The sequence below is a fragment of the Neodiprion fabricii genome, chromosome 3, assembly GCF_021155785.1.
Source record: "Neodiprion fabricii isolate iyNeoFabr1 chromosome 3, iyNeoFabr1.1, whole genome shotgun sequence".
In the NCBI taxonomy this organism is placed as follows: domain Eukaryota; kingdom Metazoa; phylum Arthropoda; class Insecta; order Hymenoptera; family Diprionidae; genus Neodiprion; species Neodiprion fabricii.
In genome coordinates, this window is record NC_060241.1 from 34,927,843 (window position 1) to 34,955,818 (window position 27,976).

The 27,976-nt window shown below is 45.9% G+C and overlaps 1 protein-coding gene across 1 annotated transcript in view; it reads left to right on the forward strand.

The window, feature by feature from the left end:
• Positions 1-27,976, forward strand: part of LOC124177876 (protein O-mannosyl-transferase TMTC2) — a 167,818-nt gene that overhangs the window by 67,224 nt on the left and 72,618 nt on the right. The window contains exons 2-5 of the mRNA XM_046560778.1: positions 15,282-15,522; positions 16,902-17,195; positions 22,010-22,796; positions 25,683-25,797. Of these exons, the coding sequence (XP_046416734.1) occupies positions 15,282-15,522; positions 16,902-17,195; positions 22,010-22,796; positions 25,683-25,797 (1,437 nt within the window). The remainder of the gene's footprint in view (positions 1-15,281; positions 15,523-16,901; positions 17,196-22,009; positions 22,797-25,682; positions 25,798-27,976) is intronic.

A 27,976-nucleotide genomic window follows, 5' to 3' on the forward strand; every position in this document is an offset into this window, starting at 1 on the left:
GTGTAGATTAGCCACCTGATAAGAGCCCGCCGGCAGCGACACCGCAGCTTAGCGGGTGCGCTGCAGGATTTAAAAGGATCCCGGACCCTCCGATCGACCGGAATTTTGCTAGGAGTAAAATCATCCCTTCCATTTCTCCGGCGTTCGAGGGGACCTCTGCCTGCTGGATATAAGGCATTTGATGCTTAACATTTAACGTACCTCGAGTATATATCTATATGTATATATGTATGCATATATATATATATATACACGGGCAAACGCGGAGCTTTAACTCGGGTAAAAAATTGAATCCTCTCGGGAAGCCCGTTGTAGTAGGTACTCCGGGATTGAGAGGGGGGACGGGAGTCGGGAATCGAGAACCCCATTCTCTCCTCCTGCTCGAAGAAATCGCCCTCAAGCCACGGAAGGATCTTCGGGAGAAACGATTGCATATGATTGCTCAAAGCTTTCTCCTCTTCTCTTTGGGAATCCCGGTTTCAAGAATCGAGGACATCGAGCTGGCTGGCTCGCTTTTATACCTCTGAAATTCCGCCGGCAGCGAAGAGCCTCGGGATCAACAAAACGTGGAAAACGGTACGCCTACTGATCCACGTATCCATTCCTCTATAATCCATCCAACTCGGCTGGAGGAAAAATGTATTGTTGATTGAGAGTTGATTCCAGTCTCAAGCCCAGCGCCATTGTCGAGCGAGGGGTTAGTTGATGGAATAGCGGGCAAAGACGCGGGATGAGGGCGAAAGAGAGATCGAAAAGTCCGGATCAAGTTGATGAAATGAAATGAGGAACTTGGCGGCTCTGGGGCGGCTTCTTCGACCGGCTTCGGGGGGGGGCGAGGGGCGAAAGACGCTTTCTCAGCTAGAACTCGGGAGAGAGAAACTGGCGGCAGTAGATAAAATTCATTCGTTTTGTCAGCCCCGCGTTACAGGGAAGCTCCGGGAGAAACCGAGGAGAGATTGAGGACATAGAAATTTTTGGCGGGAAGAGGCTCTCGAGCGCCGCGGGGGCTTTGCCAAAGTTATAAATATACATGCCTATAATCTTCAAATGGTAATTTCTAACGGAATTCCTATGCCTGCGCTCGTTCCACCGTATCTTAATAAACATTTATGGATATTTCGGGGGGGCAATTTCGGCGAAGATGCCGGTACTCTAATACCCTGGACACCCGATTAGGGTTGGACAGGGAAACACTGGCCGGTCGGAAGAGAGAACCTGGCCGCTCATACCTATATGAATAATTGATTCCGCTTTTCGGAGTGGCCGATGAATACTCAAATCGACTGTCAACAGCTATGCAGCTCACTGGCTCACCGGCATGTAATCAAAACAAACAATTGATGCACCCGTTATCCCGAACCCGTAATTCCCTGTTGTCCTTTAGTTGAATCGGAACGCTTGATGAGTCGGGTGAAGTTGCAAGCTCAAATGTTTTAGACCGATCGGAAATAAATACCGCTTCCGCACGAGTGGGAAAACGTTCAAGTGTCGGACTGCCAATGAATAAACGAGTAGGAGTTTACGTATTCGATAGTTAAGCTCACAGGACATCAATTTCTTCCAGAATATGACAATCTCAGCCACAAATCTGACTTTTATCTACAACTTGCCAAAGCGTAGGAGCTAAGTATACAGATTCCGATCGAGCCAAATCCGTGGTAGCGTAAATATAACGTCGCAACACGCAAAAATACACGACGACTACTTTTAGAGGCTAAGTTATATCTCGGCGGTTTGCGTAACGCGCCAGTCGGTAATCGTGGGGTGATTCGGGTGTTCTATAATCTGAACAGTGCACTCGATTCGTTGGCGTGTTTTGAACGTGACATAATATTGCGTGGGTGCAACGACGGCGCCGATACGTCGAGGGGTTGAATTTTTCTCCAAACTATTCACATACTTCGTCGTTATGGATTGGCTGTTCGGCGTCAGGCTCAATTACGGAGAGGGTTGGAGTTTCCAGCCTTTGTCAGGCTGCTTATTGTCAATCGATCAATCGAACGGCGTAGCATTCGATCATACAAACTGACAAGTGCAGAGTGAGGCGGCTAATGAACACGTCCATTCCTGATTAAACTGCCTTCTGTGTACACTCTCTGCCGGATGAATTCCGCATCGTGATACGGAAACTCGGTCTCGACCCCCGCCGTCGAGTGTCAAGTCCTCGGATAATACTTTATAGAACATGAACGAGGAGTCGTGAAGCTCATCGTGTCAGTCACGGATCATAAACAGGGTGCGAATCGTAGCTACTACTTATATAGAAATGTCAAATCAATATCTCCTCCTTCCAAATCGGTACCAACACCAGAGTGACTAATCTTGCCAAGTAGACGATTTCAGCCGTCACCACTTTATGATATCGTTTCCTGTTTCTTTTGCTTTTTTTTTTCTTTCTTGACACATTTCTACATAATTTCGTCGACGTTGCACACGCTGGAACGGAATGTAATCAACTCAGTTGACTTCATTCGAAGTCGGAAAGAACTCGATCACCTTCCGCACATTATTTGCCATATGGATTGGGCACTTTAACGTTGGAAAAAGCGTCATTACAGACCAAATCATCGGAGAAACCGAAATGGGGTGTGGACGAAAATTGCGTTGAAAGCGGGCAGGGAAATACGTGTAATAAACCGAATATTCTCTGTTCAAGGAATAATATTTGATTATATTTTCGATCGGCTTCCCGACTTGCCTGATACGTAAGCCGAATGGCTCTTGGTCGATTCCCGGGTGATAATTCATGCGTAAAGTAATTCAGGGAGAATTAATCGAAGCCCCAGGGAGAGTAGTATTTCACCTTACGGACAACGCGTACAATTTGTCTTCTCGGACGTAATGAAAGGAGTTTTGTAAGGCGGGTGTACGAAACGCCGCGGCCCGATCGAACGCAGCGCTGCGCGGTGCTGACAATCACCATTATATGAGGAAAACAATGGCGCCGGGAATATGTAACGATTTGTATCTGTCAGCCGTCTAAAAGCAGGCGATAATAAAAGCTAACACGGTGAATAGACGGCGGAAGGCCGCAGCGGCGAAACCGGGGACGGCGTGACGTCGCACCTGGCACCCCGACACCTAGCCACCAACGACATCCCGGTACCCGTCGACCCCCTTCGGCCCGACGTAAGCCACTCGTGTCTGCGTTAGCCTGTGTGCGTCAACTTCCGTCGGGGCTTCCGTCGACGAGCGATTACCTGTCCTGCAGGAACGAGTATTATGGCTAATAGACCGGGAAGGCTGCGCAATCCGCGCGGCGAGGACGTCGGGATAGCTCCGAGTCTCGGTGCGCCCTGCATTCGTACTCTTTGTACTCGATTCCGAGGGGATGAAAAAGCCGGAGTGAGGCAAGGAAGAAGGAAAAATATCCACGAGACGAGAAAAAATTGCGATCGCTTCGCAGCGGGAGCTGCAGCGATACGATCTCAAGGTCTCATTTTCCGTACCTCGGCTTATGCCGTAAAGCAATTTGGAAAATCCTTATACCTTAATCCCGATGACCGAGGTTCCGATCCTTTTGTACTTTACAAGAACGCTGGCCCGTTTCGGGCAGCGAGACTGGGATTGGTCGTTCAGTTTGACGAATCGAGGCTTCGGCCCGTGATTGTTCGACCCCGTTATCGGGCTGCGGGTTTTAACTTGATGCAAAGACCGGCTTGGCGGGGTCACAGAATGAGCGAGGCGAGATAAAGAGAGAGCCTCGAGGACATCAGAGACTGAAGGAGCACTCGGCGCTGGTGCTTCGGCAGTTTGAACCGGCACAAAGGGAGAACGAAGCTTATTGAGAAGCCCCTTGCAGAAACAGCGGAATGTCCAAGTCAATAATCAAGACGGACCAATCGTGTCGAAACGGTCCGAATTGCGTCGAATCTGAGGAGAAACGGGAAGCCTGAATTGGGCAAGAAACCCTTCGCGAGGGGATGGAGTCGACTCTGAGTATAAAGTGAGAGGCGTACGGTGTAAAAGGGGGTGGTAAATTCGCTGGGAGATAGCGAGTATCCTGCAATGTCGAATACATTCGCTAACGGTCGACCATTGCGGAATACCGACGCGCAATTGCAGGCGACGCCTCGCCGGAGGCGAATAAAAAACTGTATTAATTTTATGACGTCGTAAACGTGGCACGTAACTTGCTCTCGAGGGTTGGCGGAAAGACAGGCCGTACACCGCACAATAATGCCGGGCCATTCTCCGCAGCTAGGGCGTATATCTCCAATAGCCTCTCAACATCCCGGCTGAATATTGAGCAAGGAATAGCCGTTGGTAGGTATACCGTCTTATTTTCCGACGTCTTGTCACTCCGTCGCAATCTTTCAATGATACAAACAAGCATCGGTCTCCAGCCTGTCAAAGTGTCGGACGGACGGCGTGACCTCGTGTCGAGATAATCCGTTTGATTCATCTCATTCCGACCACGACTCGGCCCGGAACTAACGGACCTCGTGAACTCGATGTGTATGTATCGGGATTCGGGCTTTGTTTCGAGGATCGATGGCCGCGTCGAACTTACAGCCCGATGCTCGGTCGATTGGTCAATTGGTGTGCGGAAGCCGTTCTAGGCGTGGATTTAGGGAAATTTGTGAGGCAATTTCTGTCTCACCTTGCAGCCCTTGGTGGTGCAGTAAATGAGCCCGCACTGCGAACGCGAACGCGTTTTTCAACCGTGGTTTTATTACGCGATCGTTGAACCCTTGAGAATAGCAAAGGGCAATCGGGAGTTTCTTAACTCACCGGTTACGATAAAACGATCGATAAACAAACAGCGTAACAGCAACTTTAACAGAGGCCACGATTTTCTTTCTAAAATGATTCATCGCCCCTTGGCTTTGGGCTGCGATGTTCGACCTATGGACTCTTGGCTGATTCATAAACAAGGAAGGTTCCATCGGTCGCACAGGGTGAGTCGTCCTTTGGTCGAATGTTTGAAACGAGTTGCCGCGTCAATGAGTAGCGTTACGTCACACTGCGGCAAATTAGTTCCTAATTACGCCTCATGCGGGCAGAGATCCCGGGATTCTCCACAATTTAGAGATCAGGAATGGGCAATGGAAGGAAGAACGCGTGACCTCTTCATACGTCGGGTGAGTGAGGCGGTGGAACGAAGGTGTGTTAAGTCGGGAGTAGATAGCTGCGGCGAAAATAGGGTTACCAGCTTTTCTTGTTCTCTGACCGCCCCGCCACTCGGTCAGCGAGGTGGAAAGGGGCGGCCAACGGCCTAGGGTAGTGATTGATGGGGGTAGGTTAGCTTTCCGGATCGCCCCGTTAGGAGATTGACCCCGTCAGGGGTTTCTATTACAGCCCTCCACGCGCTCTTGAATCTTTCGCGAATTGATCCCGACTCCACTCGCAGGAATATAGATCAATTTGTATATCGACACCCCGCCGAACTGTTGCGTTTGATAAAGGGCTCCCGGAGGAAGCGAGACCGCTCAGCATGGATCTTTCGGAGTCAGAAAGAAGCACTGGGTCGAACGGCGAAATCAAAGTGGTAAATTTTTTGCAACGATCACAAACCGGTGCAGGATGCAAAAAACGAGAATCTCCTTGCTCTTATGAAAAGAAGAAGAAAGAGCTCACGAACAATATACTTCGAGTTGAGTTTAATTGCGCAACGGTCGCTTACGCAAGTGCTGAGACAGTATACATAAAAGACGGAGTTGAGTGTTGAGAACAGCGAGGTGGAGAGAAGCTTTCTGGTTGGGTGATATCTGAGGTCTGAGACCGAAGGGTGGAGAGGCGAGGGTTCGAGGGTTGAGGAATGGAATGAGTTTTCCGGACGATTTAGCCAGGTATTTATTTGGAGTTCCCTCCGCGTTCTGCGTCGTCTTCCAGGGTCCTCCTACGGAGTTTCTCGGGTCCTCTGTAAGCCACCGGGCGAGGTAAAATGTCTGACAAAATGTAGCGTCAGGCCATCGCCAGTACTCTTAGGAGAGACACCCTTCCAGGGTTCGGTTGGTCCGCGATTGAGGCACGTTCTTCGAGTCATTTACGAGCCGAGAGGAAGGTCGACGTCGAGCGATACAACAGCGAAGGATGCGAAGGATACGAGAAGGAGGACGAAGGAGGAGAGGAAGAGAGGCGGATTGAGGTGGAAGTCGGGAGAGAAAGACCAGCAGTAACGTCGGAGAACTGTGTGCAAATTGCTGCCAGCCAGCGACAGCTCCCACGGGACTGACGTCAAAGTTTTCGTTCAAATTTCAGGTCCTTCCTTCTGCTTTTGTCCTTCACTGAACGAGCAAAAGTAGGGGGAAAGTAAGTAAAAGACATTTGGGATGCAACGCGATGCATGTCTGTTGCAACGCTGTTTTATTCGGATTGCAAAGCCACGTTTATCAATTTGACGGGGGTATCAAACCATTTCTGAGACAATCGGTTGTGTTTCGTCGCTTTTCAACAATTTTCTTCATACGCTCCTCCAAAACGTCGACAACATGAGTGCTCTTTGCGCGTTCACATAACGATGAAATCTTCCTTAACCCACGTCAGTCGTCACGTGTTTGCCTGAATTGGAAGAACTATAAACCCGGGAATCGGTTTCGGGAGAGGGAGGGGAAAGCAAAATTGATTCGGAGAATTATCTTTCAGCCTGAGTCTGTTTTCATTTTGATCGTCGGTACGCTTGCGCACCCGGTGCCATATTGATTTATTCCAAGATCCGTATAATGTACGGTCAGAGAATTTAGGGAAAGTCGAATAATACCGTGACTTAAACGATCCGGAAAAGCTTCAGGGTGAGGTAATGACGATTTCTGTGATAATATTCGCGGTGATTTTTCACCGATGTTCAAATACACATGTATATGTTATATAATATATTGTACTTGGAGAAGCTGCTAAAATTTATTGAATGAATTTGTCAGCGGTTTAACGAAATATGAAGCGAATCCGTTGACGTGGGATTGTCGAGCATGTGTCTTCACAAATGGATAAAATGAAACGCGTTTGAAGGTAAATATCATACATATAACTATCCCGTTCGTTTCCGTAAGCTCGAATACACATCGACGATGCGGCGCTGCGACTCGGACGAGCTTTCGCCAAAGTTTTTAATCAAACATTCACCCCGCTCTTTTTAGTCGAATCAGCCTTTTCGAGGCCCATTGGTACGCCTGCTCGGCTTTCGGTGGTGGTAGCGAAAATTAAAGGATACCGTTGTACGCTAGCGTAGCTGATGGGCGATTAATTCCGCCGGTCTGTTAACGGCTTCGTGTCGATGAGCGAATTGTCTTAAGGAAGGCAAATTCGCAGGTAGACGGGATCCGGCGGCAGCTCTTATATTTACATTTTACGAGACGGGGGAGCGAGCTGAGCTCGTGTACAACTACTGAAACATCTTCCGGGCGACGCGACGCCATCAGGCCTGTTTCACATTGCTCAAGTTAATGCCTCGGCGGAAATTAAAGTCAAACGTCGACACCCCGCCTGTCGCGTCACCTTTGCTCGGAGACGCCAGCTCGAAGATATCGCGCCTCAGAAAAATACATCCATTAGCGAGTCGATCTACTTCCGACGTGTCTTCGCATAGCACGAAACGTGAGAGGCATCGGTTCCGCCGCATGTCGACACTTTAAGGCTGAGTGCTCGTCTAGAATTTCGCTGTAGCTCATACTTTCTTCTCATCCGGTGCTTCCTCGCTTTTACTCCTAGTACTGAAATCGATAGCACAGAGCCACGAATTGGCAAAACAGTCATTCGCCGATCTCGAGTGGGATGATATTTCTCGCAAGCTCCGCTCGTTCCAGATGGTAACTGCCGCGTGAAAAAGTTAAAGTGGATTTATCTAGAAACAGAGCTGAGAGAGTGAAGATTTACTCGGACTGATGGCTTCACGAGTGATTTTCATCGAATAGTGGGAAGTGAAGTTGGCACATTTCAGTTACCAGTCTTTATGTCACGGTACGCTAATATCAGCGTTGATTTTAATTTGTTAGTCAGGTTGATTGTAATTTATTAGAAGAAAGAGAATCGAGAGAAAGAAAGCAGTAAATAAATCTGCCAGCACCACCAATAATTTTCTAACCAGCCGCTAAACGATTTCCGATTCCTTATCTTGAAATTGAATTTCTTTTCTCGTTTAATCACAGTCAGTTCGCTATAGATTTGTGAATTGCAAGTTTTACTCTTACTTTGAAATTTATACAGTGACTGTATAATTCTTCTGTTTTTTAAACATTGTAAGGCCAAGGCATTTGAACCTAATTAGCTTCCGCAGCAAGGTTGTGACATTTTCAGAATTATGACGACATATTTGCCAATCAAATTTAGTTACATCAACAACTAAAATTGCGGCAGGCACCTGAAATTTGGTTATACGAATACCACAAGCTGACCGCAAAAATGTATCTAAATTTTATACTACCTTTTTTTCTCCTTTTGTATATTGTGAAGCATTAATTAAATAAGTTGAAAATTGATGGATCCTTTGCAATTTCAGCTGCCGGTAAAAGTGGCGATACATACTGCCGACAATTTCTGAGTATGCAAGTTCAATCTGATTTTCATAAGACACAAAAATCAGGACAGCAGCGCACAGCAGAAGCTGCTCAATGAAGAATTCCCAGAATTTGATTCTGAAGAAAGATGCAATGTTTTCTTCCCGAATTGAACGGGTTAAAACAGCGTGAGATTGGGATACACAAGGCGCAGTACGTATACATATATACGTACATAGCTGTGAGGTTGATTGCTTTGCGGACTATTGAATGCCAACCTACCCACGCAAATATTGTGATTGAGTTCAAGTTTACATTTGCAATTTAATTGGGTTGTTATTATACTCTGGGTACCGCTATCGGCCTTGGCGCGTCCGCCGAAAACGCGTCGGCTTTCGATGTGATCTTGAGCGGAAATATCGCATTGAGGTGTTCGTATGTATATTTGCTCTTGCCTCTGCTAGAGGAAACCGGACACAATTCCGCCTTGGACATGGACAAAGTGCTTTCCGGAAATTCAGGGCCATCGGCTTATATTATACAAGCAATAACCACACATATAGGTATAATACTAGCGAATTGAAGCTGAAATGATTTTCCAACGCTTTGTCGTAAACTTTAGAATACAATTGCGAAAATGGTTTTGAATGACGTAACTTTAAAAAATGTTACTCGTAGCTGCGAGACCCGACGTATTAAATGTGTTTCTATCTCGTTCTGACAAATCGCCGATTGTATATGTATGCATACACGTGTATATATGATGTCAGTCTTGCGTAACGCTTCGCGTGCAATGAGAATATTTGGTATTTTTCTCCAGGTTTTTATCCGTGCGTTTCAGCCATCCCAAGCAGCGAGGATCAACGATTTAAGTAACGAAGCGAGCCAGGAAAGCGGTAGGCACTCGCGAAATGAGCGAGCACGAATGAAAAACGAAGTGAGTTAAAAAGAAGGGCAAGGGGACAGCGACGAGTCGGAGACAAAATAAAACAGAGAGAAAAAGAATTAAGAAGAAAAAAGAGAGCGCAAACCAACGAAGAAGAGAATAATGAATAAAAAAACGTAGAAAAACTATTGGTGCGAAAAGCCGGCTAGAAATGAAAAAGGCAAAACGGTTCTTCGGGTATTTTACTCTAGAACTTTATTGTAGCCCGATATCCCGTTCCTCGTAATATGTATGCCTTCCTCCCCGTCCCATTTTCCCTTTCCTTTTTTATCTACCGCCATTTTCATTAAGGCGTACGATGTCTTCCGCGCAGCTGGCCGCATTGATATTGATGGGTTCATCTCCTCGGTCCCACGCGTTCAACCGAGACGTTCGTGAAAGTCTCGTCCTCCTCCTTAACTTTGCCTCCGAGGGCTGAGGAGGAGGCTCTGCAGGCCGCAGTCAGGCGATTCCGGAACCGGAAGGAACCGGGGAATTGATATAAACGACGTTTTCACCCGCGGAACGCACTTTCGTGCAGCAGAAACTTATTCCCACGAAATTAAAACCATATATCGGCACGCACTGCTCTGCACGTCATTTTTACTCCAAGCTGCTGGCCGGCCGAACTGCCAGTAGTAACGGTGCGAGTTTGGTCAGACCTTCGTGCCGCTTCGAATGAAACTGCATTACTTTAGGGACTCGAAGGAAGAAAAGAAGACCAGTGGATGTTAAATTCCGTTGAAGCACCGGTTAATGAAAGTATCAATGACGAGTGGTGGGAACTCTTCAAATGAAAAGATCGACCAAGCAACATTCGATGAGATCAACTTTATTGGAAATTGAGAATTTGAATAATTTATTCGATATGGAATGAATAACGACAGGAATAATTCAGGATCCTTATCGCTCGCATTAGTATCACATTGAAAATTTATCGTCAGATACTTTGTAGCAGGTGCTTCATTTACTCATATCCTGTGATCAGATGTACATCGAGCACGATTCGATCATGCCTCAAGGACGCGCCCATTCGTGAGAGGAGGTATTAGAGCTTAGAACGGTCGATTCTTCATTAAACCGATGGTGGAAGTTGCGTTTTTGATTACTTTTGGCGTAATTAATAAGTGTAATAACGAAGCCGGCCTTACATAATGTTCTATTCGCAAAATCATTTCCTGAATGCTAACGCGCAGTGCTTCATCATCCGGCCTGTTCTTGATTACCTTTTCATTTGCTGAAAGCCAAGTCAAATTAAGTCGTTATATTTCTACTCGCAACATGTATACACACACAAATACACAGTACATATATACATACCTATTTACAACCTCTGACTTTACCGCTACACTACAGAAAATCAATCATGCCCCCCGTAAGGTGTGTACCGTTTCCGGTCACCGGCTAACTGATAAATTCACGCATTAGCTGATACTAACTATATATCCCCGCGTATACTTTGCCTGATTAACGGTCACCCACATTCTCTTTCATTTCCCCGTTCCAGGACACGTGGATATTCAAACATTGGCGTGAATCCTGACGTTGTAATTGATTATCGCTTGGGCGTGTGCAACCCGGAATGTTTATCCTACATTTTCGTCGAATACGTTCCTAATTTTCTTCGCTTAAAACGTCAGAACGATATAAGAGAAAGAGGGTGCTAGGAAATTTCAATCGAGACTTTAATTTGTCGCACGGATCTGAGGGCGAAATCCGCCTCATTTTTTAGGCGCTCAGCATTCATTTCTGCGGGATGAGAATTAGAGAGACGAGGAGAGGGGGAGGGGCGGGAGGGGTGGGGGGGGGGGGGAGGCAGATACAGCGAGAATAATTATCACTCTGTTCGTATTAGCGCAGCGGCCCCTCGACGAGGCGATAACGCAAACCCCTGTTAAAATAGGCTTGGCATAAATTAGACCTTGAGCGAATTCGCAGACACAGCATTCGCGTTTACTCAGGTCGTCGGTTCCCAATCATATTTCAGAATTATAGCTATCAAAATTTTCGCCCCCACGGGAGCAGCCGCGAGCCGCAGAATTGACGCTCTAATTGCTTATAACCCTTTCCAATGATTAATTTACAGTCTCCTCACTGTGCGGCCTGTGTAACACGGGGTCACTTTGAACAATAGAACCCTCCGCACGTATTTCATTGTCCTGATTCTGAGCCCATTTTTGGCAATAAACATTTCCGAGAGCGAAAATTGGGGAAACTTGGATATACACGCGGTTGTATAAATGGATGAAAATAATTTTATGTTTTTTTTTTGTGTTGCGTGTTCCAACACAATGTGAAAAATTGAGGAAATATGAATGAGCGAAATCGAGTCTCATTATATACCTTACAAACGTGGAGAACTCTTTTCAAACACACGTACGGCCATTATTGTCCTTCAATATTTAAGAAAAATGTGAACTTTCGACATAGTACATTCAATTTGTGATCATTTAGTTCGTTCGTCGGAGTTTCGCTAGACAGGATATAACGCTTGGCTCACAATGAAAAGGTTACGACGCATAGTTATTAATTCTGAAGCTTAGCCGTTCATTTCTCGCTACGGAATTACGTAATATTACGTAATTTTAATCCCGGCTCGAGCGTTGCGAGCCAGGCAGGGTGAAAAAGAGCTATCGCAAAAAAATTTTCATCCGTATCAACAGTATCAAAGGTTCGCTCAGCTATGGAAAATGCAGATTGCATGAGGCTCCGTTTTTGTAGGCACTGGAATGCCTGGATGACCTGCATCAGCGCATTTCTCTCTTTGAATAGTGCGAACGACCACATTTCAGAGTCCGAAATGAAAATTTTCGACTTCTCTGCCATTGTTTTTTTCACAAAAACATCAAACACTTCTGAATTTTCTGTATTATAAACATCTATTCATAATATTCTATTTCAATATTAATCAGAAAGGGTCGAAAAATATCCTCGCCTGCATCCATTGAGATAACCAAAACTTTGTTCGTTGATTATCTGAACGGCTTCGAAAGATGTAAAAAAACATTTGAACAAAGGTCAGTAAAAGATGAATTAAAAGTAATTCATAGTAAATTGATCAACGCGTTTCTCTGGAACCGTAAGAGTCAGGTAACAAAATTTTGTCGCAGCATCTTCTGTAGCTGATGAACGGTGGTCGGTTCACACGATTCCAGGGATGTTTCAATGACCCGAATATTCCATGTAAACACTGCAGGATGAATGATCGACAGACTTTACAAAATTTGACGTTCCCAATATCGGGGGTCAGACATTTTGACCCTCGGTCCCTGAAACCCATTTTACGCACTTTCGAGCTACTCGGTTCGCCTTCCGAATATCGCGTGGTTCCCACGAGAGCCGTAGCACCCCGGGGCAAAGAAGCACTTTGTAAGCCGGACGATCTCTGTTCCAGCACAAGCGTGCTTCGGGACTGCGTGGAAAACTGGGCCGAATCACCGGTTGATTTTTTTTACCTCAAGTAACTCGGTCCACCGACTCGAGTGATCGAAACAGAACCGAGGAATCCGGATTTGCAGAGAGGATCAGGGGCGTGAAGGTGATGAAAAATTTATAGGCTGCGAGAATTTGTCGTTCGAAGGAAACGAGACGCTGGTGCAACATTCTAATCGCATTCTCTGATTGAAAACTGGAATAAATGAAAAAGAAGACAGGCTCGCCTTTTTCTGGCCCACAATCCAGTGTTAACAACAATCCCAACAGCAGCTCTTCTCTCTCGTATTCAAATTTTTTGCTCCTGTTTTTACGGTCACCGCCTGAGGCCAAAGGCCAGAGCGACATCCCATAGTACCTACAGATCTTTCTCGGTGTCGGTTCAGCAGGTGTATAATTTAAAGTTTCTACTCCCTGCAGGGCGCTGCGGGCAGCTGCGAGTTGGCTGCGGGTCAATAAGAGGGGCCAATCGGTGGAAACTGTCGTACTGAATCAAAGACCAATGTCTCAACTGCAGTCCGGCAAAATCCCCGCGCCTCGATTGCTCAGCTGGCCAAATTCTCGTCCTTGCGAACAATCCGTTCAGCAGTCGAATCCGGGAATCGGATGTTATTCGTCAGATCTGAAAATATCTTTGAGCCGGATTGACTCGGTGGTATATACAATAAATAATTTCGAAATCTTATCCTTTTTTGAGCCTGGGTCGCTCGGTTTCCATGCCACGTGCTGCGGCTGAACAGCGTGCTTTCATTTTACTGAAACACGGTTGCGCCGGCATATCGCAAGCTCGGATGCTGGTCAATACCCCCCGATGATCAAAACTCGGTCTGGCCTTTGTATCGAAATGAAAATTCCAACTGATCAGAATTTACGAATGGAATTTCCAATTCGAATGCGAGAAAAATTCTGATCGGCGTAGTTTGCGAATGTTTAATTTTCTGCGGATCGTTGCAGGTACCGTCGGTGAATATATTTAAATTTATACCCACCCTCAATCAAAGATTTATCTACCATAAAGTGAATGTTGAAACTTTTCAATAATTAAATGTCAATGAAAATTCTGTAAAGCCAACTTTTATTTCGGCTAAAGCTGATACAAAAATTGACAAAAATTCGCCTAAAATATACTTACACAATTACTTCAACGTTTTCTACGAAATGTCGAAAGGAAAATGTCCACTGGATTTAGTATCGATGCTCGTATCGTTTCAAATTCTGATGTGACCGTTTCTACTTAATGAACCAGTTGGAATTTCGATCGTTGAAAATCTGAACCCTCACTAGTATCGATTCATCAGGGATAACGGAGTGTCGGTGGCTTGACAGACCGTTCCGTGACCTTCCAGTTCACCGGACCGCGAGTCTTCTCCCGAGGAATCGGTGGGGATAAACCAGCCGAGTAGTAAGAGACCCCGAGCGAGATATCCTCCTTTCCGCCGCTCGACCCCCATGAATATTAATCTTCAATTAAAATCCGAGGTCTTCTCTGCCCCCGTTCCTGCATCCCTTGATTCCCATCGCCGCGGCGATATCTAAGGGACTGTGTTCTAATCGAAGGGTTGATCTGCCAAGCCGACCATCATTCACCGTAATGACTTATCAAATTCCAATTTGTCCTAATGTCAGTATAACGAAGTTACGGGAGCCGCGCGTTGTTATCAGGGGATTATCACTGGCCGATCGGACGATTTCTCTGAAACGAATTACGCACCGCTCTTACAATATTCCGTGATACGTATACATGTATGTATGTCATATTTTCAGACATTTACAGATTTCAGAAACGTTGCGAATTTCAAGGATTGGCGCGTAAAAATCCACATCCGTCGAAATTTCAGAAGGTTTGGGCGAGGGGAGTGGAAGAATGAAAAAAAAAAAAAAAAACAACACAAAATAGAAGCGAAAAAGAAGGAAAATTATTCAGCCAAGCGTCAGTTTACGATCGGATTTTCCGGGACCACTTTTATAACTCGGGCTTTATTGAATTCATAAAGTGATATCGATTTCTCCTTTGGGCAAAATGGTTTCTCAACTTTGCCGGGTTATTCGGAATTCAGTTATAACTCGGGCTTTACGCCCGTCTTCCGTAGCCTCATCGTCGTCGTTGTCGTCGTCTTCGTCCTCGTCGTACCGAGAGGACCAAGGGAACAAGGAATCCTGAGCCGAAGGCGGCAGCCTTCGCCGTTATCCTCTTCCCCCGATCTCCTGCCTCGCAAAAGAGCACAGCAACGATGAAAAAAGCGGATCCCCTTACAAACGAGGAACTCCGCGTTGCTGCGGGAGCTAAAGGCGATTAATATCGTAAGCGGTTTAGAGTTGCGAGCGATCCTCGCGAGGACACTCGAAACTAGTTTCCTCGCGAAAATCTCTACCCGCGTTCTCATCGCTCTCACGGCTGCATCGTGATTGCATTTTAAACACACACACACACACGCATACTTGCAAATATTTAGCGAGCTGACACCGAATATGTCATTTTCATTTTCCAGGAGGGCTATCCTGACGAATCCTGACCTCCTTCCGGGCACACCCTGGTCTCAACTCCTCGAGGATGACTTCTGGGGTACTCCGTTGAAGGAAAGAGGTTCTCACGGTAGCTACCGACCCTTTTGCGTCGCCACCTTTCGCCTAAATTACTTGGCCGGCGGTCTGGATCCCTGGGGTTATCACCTGGTCAACGTCGCACTTCACGCCGCATGCGCTGGTCTCGTTGTCAGGGCTGCCAGAAAGGTGAGCAAGGTTTCAACACGATTGCCATAACCGGAAACAGATTTTTGATTTTCGTTAAGCGCAAGGTTGTTCTTCGCAAACTCGCGGAAAGCTGCGCGATCAAAACTGAACTCGATCAAAAAGTGGCCTATCATTAAAGATGCGAGTTTCTTTTGTTTGGAATTTACTTACCGTTTTTATTTGATAGAAGAAATTGACACGGATATGACAAGTAACGCACGATTATCGTTCGGTTTTCATGTTGACTGTAATCGAAACGCATGTGAAGTTGTCGGAGTAATGCCGTATACTGATATTTGCTTTTTTGATGACATGGGGATATTTTCGAACGGTTTTCAATATCGTTCCGCGATCACTGATGATATACATATAGATATGATGTATAGATTCCGAGAACGACGGTTTTATGGAAATGTCACTGAATGGGGACAGTTCAGGTATTTTATCGCTGATGCCATCTGAAACATAAGAAAGGAGAATGTAGAGAGGATAAATGCGGGTGCAGGAGATGCGGCGATGAAAATAGTAAGACCCTGAATTCGTCTCGAACCATCGATTGAACGTCGTATAAAACTTATCTTCGTATTAACATTTTCAAACCTTTATTAACGACCATTACGAAAATTTGGCCCGAGTGATTTTTCAACTATTATTTACGATTTTCATTTTCTCTTAAATTAAAATCATGCATTTGAAGTGTCGATGTGGCGAACGATTTAGCAAAATTTGTATCAATGTGAACCTGCTATATACGTCTAGAATAAAAAATATCACTGAATATCAAATTGAGTTGGGAATGTCGAGTTCCTCATAAAATTGCGAAAATGAAAAAATGTAAATCTGTTCAGTTTGAAATAGAACGAATCCGATTTATAACAAGTGGCATGAATGAAGTCTACCGTGAAATGTGATTTACCATTTCCCCGAGAATACCAACCCATCAGCTCACTTGTAACGGTAATTGCATTAAAATCACGCATCATTGAAACGATAACAATGAACAGTTATGGATCAGTTCGTACATTCAGAGCTCTACGCTGTAACCAATGCACTGACCGCACTAATTGTAACCAGCTCACCATGTAACCATTCGATTAACGAGTGAACGCGATTACACGGTAGAGAGTTAATTTTACGTCACGAAAATTACAGTAACGATTTCAGTTTTGACCCGATAATTTCAACGATCAATATTGAAATTTACGTAATTGAGCACCTCCGACCGAGTTGTTGCCCACAGTTTGCACAGTAAGATCTTTTGTAGTAACGCATAACGTCAGGTACGTTGATCTCGAGCGATTCATGATAAGCACATGAAAATCAATATCTAAACGTGTAAAAAAAAATAATATCGAAATTTTTTTATCCTCCTTCTCCAGGTTCTTCCTGGGCAAAGTTTAGCGCACGCGATGGCCGGCCTTCTTTTCGCGGTGCATCCGGTTCACAGCGAAGCCGTGGCTGGAATAGTTGGCCGCGCCGATCTCCTGGCTTGTCTTTTTACCCTGGTGGCCTTCCTCGCCTACGCGGCGCATCGCGACGACGCCCGGAAGCCGGCGCCCCTTTTCCTGACTCTGATCGCCTCCGCCTTGGCGACCCTTGCCAAAGAGACCGGTATCGCCTCCCTGGCTCTCTGTCTGCTCTGGGAATTTTGTCGAGGCGAGCCACGGCGAAAGGTGAGAAATTCGCCGAGTCCGCTCCGTTTTTTTTTTTTTGTCCAACGAACCAGTAGTCGTGGAAGCTGACCGTTGTAGGATGCTGATGTACATAGATTTTTTTGTTTTCGGGTACCGTAAGTCCTTAGGATTTCGTAAAACTGATCGTTTATGTTCGCTGTTTGAACGTTGAAAACCACAATAGTACGTGCATAAGCTCATTCGTTCGTTAAACCTCACAAACAGCACTCTTCTCTTTATGAAACATCGTATTTTCGCTCTGACGAATGTTCCTGTAGTCTTGAACAGTCAGCGAATTACAAGGAAAAAAGATTTGAAGCTACGAGCTTATCCATTTACACCCGCTCACGAGCTTCGCTCAGTTGGATAATGGGCTCCGAATTCCACCCGGGAAGTTGAAACAAATCGGAGCTTTCCCGTGTAATTAAAATTGGCCTGATCCGCACCCTGCGTTTCAGCAATAGGTATAACGAAGTAAATACCTGCTGATTATTTTCCTACATCACGGCAATTTCTCTCACGCGGGAAGTAAATTGAGCGGATTGCCGCCTTCGAGCAAGAACGTATATATATGTAGGTGCATACCTACCTAGGCTATTTAGCAGTGGGTATAATAATACACGTGCAGCTGCAGCGCACCACTTCAACCTGATACGCCAATTACGATGGAAGTTTTGCGGTGCGAAGTATCATGCCGACAATACATTATACCGGTGTATTCGTAAGTTATAACGGAAGTTGGATACTAGCTGCCATGCCGGGAGTGTAATTATAGCTCTCCATTGTCTAAAGTCGCTAATTGTTAAGTCATTATTTGCCAAGGATATTCGCTCGATTTAAACTTAGAGATTTGTCCTATCTCTCCTCTCCACCTGAACCCGTTAGGAGGACTGTGTTCTCAGCGTTAATTATCCACCTCCTTCGAAGATATGATTGTCTTGTAATTAAGGCGAGGGGTGCGAGGATGATGCGTAGGTACAAGAGTCGGATTTCCCGGGAATTCGATCGCGAATTTCTCGCTAATTCCGTGGGAAACAAACGACTCGGTCGCTTTCGCCTCGCCAGCGGGAAAAGCTAGTCGATAGATAGTTTCAATTTCAATAATACGAACGAGGCGGGAATCGCTTCGGCTTCCCCAACGCAATGCGGCTTCGCGAGCTGTCCTGGACAGGAAACTGATGCACGGCCACCTCCCGGGTCGTCCCCGTTACACTAGGTGCACCAGACGCGTGGCGTGATGCATGTTGCACCCCCGGTGAGGGCTGGAGGCGTGCCAAGGGTAGTTCGCATCGCCTCGCACCTCGTCCTTCCCCCACCCTTTTCTCTCTTTTCATTCCCGAAGTTCGCATTTCCCTGATTTCGTTCAGCCAAAGCAGGATGCACGTGCGACTATCCTACGTATGCAAATCCTCTTCGAGAATAAGGAATTTTGACATCACGTAGCGCATCGTTCGTTCCGCCAATTGGATGGCGCTTCGCTTTAACGGCCTTCGACTCAATTATACTCTGCACTGGTTGTTGTTCGGGATAGAAAATTTTCGCATACAAGGTACGGTGTTAAAAACAGAACTTTATGAGGTGCGAATACGACGTTGAGGAGTGTAGGCGGTAGAAATTCATTTTTCGAGACTCGAGAGCAGAGCCAACTCTCGAATGTGTTTTCAAAGCTTTGTGCTAGGATTTGTTTATTCAAAATAACTTTTTGCATGATTCGTGAAAAAATTCAGAAAGGTATAAACTTGAAGGTGATAAAAATTAAAGTACAAAATTATGTAAATATTCGTTGAATATCACGAAGAATGTCAATTTTATTTTTTTAATAAAAGATTCGTACAACGATCATACACGTCTTCCAACAGAATATATTCAATATTCGGTTCTCCGACGTTTAAGCTCGAAAATCCTGTCGAAACAATCATAAGCGTCAAACTTGAAGAGGACAATTCTTATGCAAAGCTTTGCCAGTGAAGGAAAATTTCCTAGCAGATTTTCCGAATGACTTCTCTCGCTGACTTTTCATCCTCATGAAATTTCAACTCTTTGCATCGCGGTGTTGTCGTTGGTAATCTTCATCCCGTTATTTACGGAAGACAAAAGTTTTCACTTTATATACCGCGGTGTGACAGACAAGAATGAGTTTGTAAAGTCAGTCAGGCAACGAGGGGCAGGTATTAGAGCGTCAAACTGATAAATAGCCCTGCCGCCAGTCGAGTTGAAACTCTTTAGCGAAACATCTGAATGGCAGTCGGCCATCTTGACTTTTATCCACGGGCGTCAAAAAAGCTTCGGTGGAGGAAAGCGTCGATCCGCGTCCGCCGGGCGGGTATACATATACAGGACTCTTCATGAACCGAGGCAGGACTTTGCATCACAATGCTCGACCATTGTACCATAACAAAGAACGAGGGCCTCCGGGGCGCTCTATAGAGAGTTACCGAATTCAAAACCCGGGCTTGTTATATTTTACACTAATATTCGAAACCCCAGTCGATAGGCGGAAAGGGATTTTTCATTATTGTTATGCTTTTTCCTTCTCTTTTTCACGGATGCCCGGTTCAGACTACCAACAAGCTGCAGGGATGAACGCCGGAGGCGAACGTGCCTCGCGAATGTATGAAGAGTATGCTGACCCCGTACCAGCCGAGTGTCAATCAGTGTGAGGCCTGTCGTTCCTTATCACAATACGCACGCAGCGAATAATATAGGCGAGAATCCAATGAAGGCCGGTGTATTCATTCCCGGATCGTTACACCCGCGTTACACGAAAAATTTCCAGGGGATGAAAATGCGAGCGAGAGATAGATGGAGAGAGAGAGAGGGAGAGGCGAAAACGGGAAATAAAGCGGCGTACGTGTAATGCGGATTAAATCTTCTTGTAAGCTCCAATTCGTTAATGGACATCCGTTCATGATTTCAACATCAAATAAAGAGCTAATCCGGCTCGCGATGCTGCCGCGCATGAAAAAGAGTCGCGTACGGTTGTTATGTTGATATTCGGGTACCGCGACCATGTTAAATACGACAATAGTGCCAAATTCAATTTGGAACGGGAATTAAAACCGAATCAATGCGAATCCGGGCACGTGCAACGCCACGTTTCATTTCCGTAACGCGACTGTGTTCAGGGGAAGAAACCGGACCACCGAAGCTTAATCTGGAGCAGATGGAACAGGAGCTTTCGAATAAGGTGAGAGGGAAACGCGCCCGCCGGAGGTAAATGAAAAGAGTAATTAACGCCGTATTCAAAGATGATCACTGCTGCGACAACAAAGGCGAGCAGCACCAGGTCGACATCCGGAGTAACGTACGTAGCGCGGGAACAAACCATTCCAACTCGTTGTTCACCGTCTGTGAACGTATGACGGTGAGATACGTGACGTTTCTGCGTGATTTTCATCGGAATCTACGTTACCACGCCAACTCTGATTCCGCTTGTGTTTCCCTGTACACGTGCCTATTTGCATCGGAGGGTAGGGCTGACGGGCACAAAGAGACAAGGAGATTCGAAAGGGAGGGCGGCAAGGAGAAGGGCGTCTATTATCATCTTCCGAATGGGTGATGATGAACTCTGCGGCATAGTGACGTCACGTGCCCGCCGTGCCAGCGATGTTACATCTTTCGACCCCGTGGCCTCGTCAAAGGGCTGCAGGCACGTCGGTTTGTGACGGCCCTCGGTCAGCTCTGCCTGTCCAGTCCAGTTAGTCCGCTTAAGAGGGATGCCCGGCAGTCTGTCCGACCGTCCGACCATCCGGTGGGCGGACCGACAGGACTACCGACAGACCCTCTCAGCTTCAGGATTGATGGACCGAGTTCCATGCAGTCAGTGAGCCCCTGAGTGGGACAATTAGTGTAATAGCTCCGCACCTGCTCTGTTGCTCAGAGTTCCTCTCGCCGAGTGGAAACAGCCTCGGCTTTCAAACTGTTCTATCTAACCGATTCCTCATCTTCGGGTACCTATTCGACCTAATTGTTGTCGCTAAATAATTACTCGACTCGTTCGTCGTAGCGCGGAAAGGTTCCGTTCATCCCTCCTCTTCGTTCTCTCAACACGCTCGCTCGGTCGGATAACAACTCGACGTCAAAGGCTCGGTTCTCTTTCCTCTTCCCGCAGTAGTCGGTCTCGCTGTTGTAGACGCGTGTTTAGAATCATGTTTTCAGCTGTCGAGTGGTTCTGTAGACAGTTTCGGTTTCGTATTGTATACGTGTAACGGAAGTTTGCACGGACTAGTTTGATAGGATGCGTTAATTCTACCTCTTCAAATGGTATATTTTTTCACCTAGACGGAAAACGACGCTTTTCACGGTTCCATCGTCGAATATCGAAGTAGAGAATATCGAACACGTAATTTGCATGGGACCCGATCAGTGACCCAGCAGCAAACGCGGAGCAATATCAATTTAAAACGAATTCCGTGGCTCGAAATGGAAGCAAAAAGATACGGTCGATACTTCTCGTGTATAAAAGTGTAAAAAATGGTGATCAAGGGTGAGCTTCTGAGCGGGGTGGCGGTTCAATCAATTGCAATAACAGGGGGCCGAGCTGCGCCCGATCATGTACGCATATACGTTTGTTAATCAATTTTCACTCGCGATATTCGCCGGGTGGTTGAGCACGCGAATCGCGCACGCCGCGGAACCGGAGAAATCCGGGATGCAACGCGTAACCGTGGGTCCCGCAGGATGAAATACGGGCGGCAATTGCGCGCTCTGGACGTACGCGCGGCACTGAATCACGTAATCTTCTCGCGAGTGACGCCGCGTTCCCTCCCTCCCCGCCATATCGCGTGATTTATCAAAGTGCAATTCCGTTCCAGGGAACCAGATGGACCCGCCGTCGGAGCGTCGGCCTCGTCACCGGGACCCTGGTCCTCCTCCTGATCGTTCGGCTTCGCGTCGGAGGTTCGCCGCCGGAATTCGCGACGGCTGACAACCCCGCGGCCAGGCACCCTTCGCGCTTCGCCAGAGGGCTGACCTTCCTCTATTTGCCGGCGGTGAACGCCAGGATGCTTCTCTGCCCCAGCACCCTCAGCTTCGACTGGTCGATGGACGCCGTTCCCAGGATAACGACGCTCAAGGACCCGAGGAACCTGGAGTCGGCGGCGCTTTACGCCGCGCTTGCGGGCGCCGGTTTCTGGGCGGCGAAGGGACTCCGGAAAGCCTCGTGTTCGAGCTGCGTGAAGCGGTTCCTCGGACACACGGATCGCTGCCGAGCGGCGAACAACAACAACGCGCCGATAAGCAACTGCTACTGCCCGAAGAAGTCTGGCCTTGCCTTGCAGATTCCCGCGGCCGTTGCTGTATCCCTAGGATTTCTTGGGCTTCCCTTTTTACCGGCTAGCAACCTCTTCTTCTACGTTGGTTTCGTTATCGCCGAGAGAGTTTTGTACCTACCCAGTGTCGGGTTATGCCTTTTGTTCGGCGCCGGTCTTTGTAAATTTTACCGTCACGCCCGACGGACATCCAGGTCCTACGGACGGATCGTTCTCGCCGTTGCCACCCTGCTTCTCACCCTCATGGCGGCAAAAACCTTGAGGAGGAATCTGGACTGGTACGACGAGGAGAGCCTCTACAGGTCCGCGCTGCACGTCAATCCCCCGAAAGGTCAGTACGTAAAATCGTTATTTCGACACCTGTTATATCCGAGTCTCGCGATGAGGTCGATATCTGTTGTTCTTTTTTATTTTTCAATATTTCGACGCCCGAATTATTATTCCACAAAGGGAGAACGGGAGAAAGGAAAAGAAAAGAAATCAAACCAGTCGACAGATCTCGCTGCGAGACCGTGAGATGACTCGAGATATGCAGTCTGGAGATGGCAGCTGAGCCGGAGTACGGAAGGAATTTCGGAATTTAATAACCGAGACTCTTCCGCGCATCCTGCAGCTCTTCTCAGTCCTCCCTCGTCTCGGGCGGACCACCCTTTTCATTTCGTCACAATTTTGACAGATGGACCTGCCATTTCTATTACCCCGAGATTCCCCGTTCCCGGTGTGACGCGAAACGTCGGCTCGAGCTGTTTTCTCGCTTCTTCGGTTCTATCTGTTAGCTCTAATTGCCCGATGATAACAGCTATTCGGTCGAATTAATATTACGGTTGAAGGAGAGAAGTCGATTTGAGAATGTTATAAAAACGTTACCTTCATTCGGATTATTTTTACGACCCTGCAGGCGTCGAGCGAAAAACTGTTTTCTCCTTGGAGGAGGGGTGATTCGTTCTTCGGCCTTTTCTTAACACTTATTTTTTAGTACGGTGAAAGGAGCTGGCTGAGGTGAACTGCCCTTCAAAATAGCGCTGAAATTGCACAACTTGTAATCCGATCACGCGTCAGAAATAAAATATCTTAAGTATTCCATTTTCATCTTTGTTGATTTTTTTTTTTTTTTGTTTTTTTCTTCTCTTCATTTTTCTTTTCACACGTAATCGCGATAACGAGATGAAAATTCTCGGTCGTAAGTTTTAAACTCGGAAATAATTCTAAAGGGTTTTTTAATTAAACAAATTCCAGAAAGGAGTTATTTATAACCCGTGTATAGGAAAGGCTCGAAACTCCTTAGCAAGCGGATTTTTCCGCCGCATTGCAAGAATAACGAAAGTTTCGAAAAGTATTTATCCAACTTGCCTTCCTCGACTGTTGAAAGTAAACAAGCGAGCGTTTATACTCGGGCGCATTATATTCGCGGCAAGTAACTTACGCGGTTTGTAAACGGCGTTGAATTCCCCCTTGGAAAAGTTGAAAGCGGCGTTGACGAGAGCGCCGTAGGCTGAAGAGCAGTTTTTCCGAAAGGGGAGCTGCCGGTTTAAATATCGCGGTCGCATACTTGCCGAAAACATAAACGGTTTTTAGGACGGTATAAACCTCCGGGTAGGTACCCGGAGTTAGCCTGAGCCGTTAACCGCAGCCAGTTTCGGTCAGCAATCCAGCCTCGGTTCGGCTCTCGGATCACCGACGACAACGTCTTTTTCATTTTTACGTCTTTGCGGGTCGAGGCGTTCCGATCGTGCGTGAGATCGGGGGAAATTGAAGAATGGCTCATTTCTCCACTCGAGTTGCATCGAGTTTACCGAAATCGCTTCATTCTGTGTTTCCCAAAAGAAACACATGCTGGTAGTTCCACTTTGTCGAGCCCCAATTCGCATGACTAACATAAAAATTCGCACCTTGCAATCAGGGAATAGAAATCGCTTGCCGGTAATTCCCTTCTTCACTCTTGTTGCGATCGAATTTTGTTTATAACTTGGTAAATGTCGTGAATTTTGTTTGTTGTAAATCTGGATCAGAGTCATGGTTTTTGAATAGTTGTTCCTTTTGTAAATTGCTTGCAGCCAAACTCTGCCATACTGGATCTAGTCGCGTCGGCTTGTTTTGAAAGTGTCACTTTTCAGCTAGGTCGCGTATCTCTGTGAGTGCTCGGTCAGCCAGTAAGACAGTTTGGTTTCACATGCGTTGCGTTTGATACGTTAATTTCTGAAATAAGTTAGAGTTTATTTCGAGGCTTAGAGCGATCTGACTCGTAACGAGATACTTCTTTCATTTGCTCGTTTTTTAATTATATTGCGATTAGCGCGTTAAAGAAGAAGTTGCAAATCGACACACGCTACACATGTGAAATTACTTTCGAGGAAGCGAAGCTGTGCCAAGGATCGACATCGGACGATGGGTTCAATGAACGCGGGACGCAAATAGAAGGCGAATAAGCCTCGCGTGACGGGTGGAAAATTCATCAGCATCCAGCTTATACACGCATGTAGTTTCGGAGTTGAAAATTTTACTCGATATCAGAACGGTTCAATACCGGTCCGCAGAGTCCAATATCTTCGTATTATTCCTCAGCGACCCTGATTTAGCTCACGCGCCGCGAGATTACTTCAGCCAGTCGTAGTCGTCAATTCTTATATATTTCCGGATTGAGAATAGCCGATCTGGCATCGAATCGATCTCGAATAGACTTCCTCCGACGGTTTATATTGCTCGTAAATAACACCCTTTGCCAGAACGAGGCACGCCTTTCTGTCAATATTTTATTACCATCTATGCGTAATGCGTATCGTTATTCAGATTATTATGCGATTCCGTACGCGAATGGATGCCGGTGTTGTACAAATGCCTTTTTTACCCTCTATCGCTATTCGCGTTGCTCATCTTTTACCGCAAAGCTCACTATTTGCTCCTACGTTACACGCACTGCACCGAATGAATGATTATATTACTGTAAAGTAATCAACAGTAAACTGATCAACGAAAAAAGTGGAAATAAATATTTAAATAACGAAACCTCAGAAGGTCAAATAAATTATCCCACCGTTAATACCGCCAATTAACCTTAATATCAACGAAATTATATAAAATCGTAAAGAGATATCAGCGTATTCGTGGGAATTTTTCCGAGTTATGAAATGAAATGAAAAGAGATGGTGCAGGTTACCCGGCCCATCAACCTGCGGCATCGTAACGCGATACTAATTGCAGCTTTTCTTGTCTATTTCAGCCTACGGGAATTTGGGAAGCGTGCTGAGTGCCCAGGGGCGAATCACCGAGGCCGAGGAGGCCTTTACCCAGGCTCTTCGGTATCGACCAAACATGGCTGATGTCCACTACAACCTGTGAGTACCCTCTTACGTTAAGTTTACGATTAAGTGGGACGTTCGTCACGTGACTCGCGTCGAAGAAACTTAGCAAAGGGGGCAAAAAGTGTGCAACGAATCGAGGACGAATGAGCTGGAAATTCGAGCGAACGAATGGAAATTAAAACGGTAAATAACACCGCGGGTGAAAAAGTTTTACAGCGAACTTTTGTTTTCCTTTTTATACCTCTGAGAATCAATCCGTGCCCGATTTCACGATAAATTCAGCTTCGGCGCTGCTCGGTCCGAGGCCCGTCATCCGATGCTTTATGGTTTATGGTCCTGTATCCGGCCGGCGAACCTCCTGACGGATCATTTCTCCAGCGTTTTTTTCTCCGCACTACCCGCCGGTCAGTCCGTTCCTCTGTCCGATAGAAAATCGCCACCGCCATGCTTGTCTCCGTTGCGCGAGTGATTTATTTTCCACCCCTTTCGACCTCCGCTCTTTTCACCCCCGTGCTCTACACGCACTTCAGCGTTCTCTAGTGTTTTTCAGGTACCCTGGAAAATTACCCTACATTGCGGCTAAAGTGCTCTGAGCTCATGAAGCCAATTACTCGATTCACGACAAACGCCGTGCGTGCTCGTACGCCTGGCAGCTCGCTCAGAGACCTCGGTATAATACGAGTTGCGACTCTTTGACGAATGCTGGGGGAAATTATAAGACGGATCAATTCGTGGTACAGCTTTGAGAAACTCCACAACTTACGGAAGGACGAATTCGAGCTATCCGAAGGGCAAATGACCCCAAATCGCGAGGCAAACTGCGGGTCAGAAGGGTGGGGATAAAAATATAGAAATATCAAAAAATTGAAAGTCCAAAATATAAAATTTTGAAAGTAGAAATAAGGAGAAGTAACAAATTAGAGAGGTCGGACACATAGAATGCTGAACTGTAGAATTGTCAGAACTTTTTCTTTCGATAATATAGAATCGTATGGAGATTCTCGATTTTGCCGTTCTATGTTTTGACCTTTCTATATTTCGTCATTCTGTACTTCGACTTTCTATACTTACAATTTTCTACACTTGGACTCTCCACATTTTTATATTTTGTGAATCAGATTTTCGTATCCATGAAAATTCGATATTCTGGTCCTCCTATCAATCGACGATTCTAGTTTTTTATCTCTCCCCGTCAAGAAATGAAGAGAATGGCCGACAACCACTTTTTCGAAATATATTACAGGTCGCATACGGTAGTAACTCTCAGTCAATATGTCATTCCGTGAATCTGCGAGAAAATATGTCTAGGAACGGAATGTTGTACGTCGTCAAAACGAAATAGGCGGACAATAAAACGCTCCTTGGTCGTAACGGCGAGATGGATACATACATTTCGTAGTCAGATATCTCAGCACGTCAAACAACCACGGCTTTACCGTATAACGACGCATGACATTTCTCGGTCTATAATTTTTCTCCGAGCACAGGATTCGAACAAAGTTTAATAGAGCTGAGAAAGCTATGGATAAAAACTTTATTTGTGGTGAATCTTGATCAACAGGTATATTATAGGTTTACTTAGTAGTCAAGGCACCTTACGAGTTTTTGTGAAATCCGAATTATTATGGAAATGAAACACGATGGGCATGTTTGCTTGCTATTCTCAGTCAATAATATTTCACAACATGGGAATTAGCAGGAATGAGAATATAATATGTACGATGTATTGTCCCTAGGTCAATTTGTGAGGATTGAAGAACTGCTTACATCGAATAATTTCCTTTTTTAATTCAAGTGACAAAATTTGCGTGGACTTATTATTTCGTGCACAGCTATCAAGCATAATTATTCAGAATTCGAGAAGTGATTTTAACTGAAAAATTCAACGGACTTTAATTTTGACAGAGTCATTATTGACATTTTTGAAACAAAAAGGCAAAATGACCGCTCAAATCAGCACAAGGAATTCAACACCTCAAAAAGACCTGTTAATGACCGGACCAGCAGTCTTAATCTCGGAAATTTGACACATTTTCCAAATGAATATTTTAGGAGGTTGATTTCTCGAAAATCTATGCTTCTTATTATTTTATCACCAGATCGTCGTACATCGAGTATTTATCGAATTATTGTATTTCTAAGCTTTATACGAAGAGAACTTTAAAAGTAAAAAAATTGAAAAGACAGAAATTTACATCAATCAGAAAGTGAT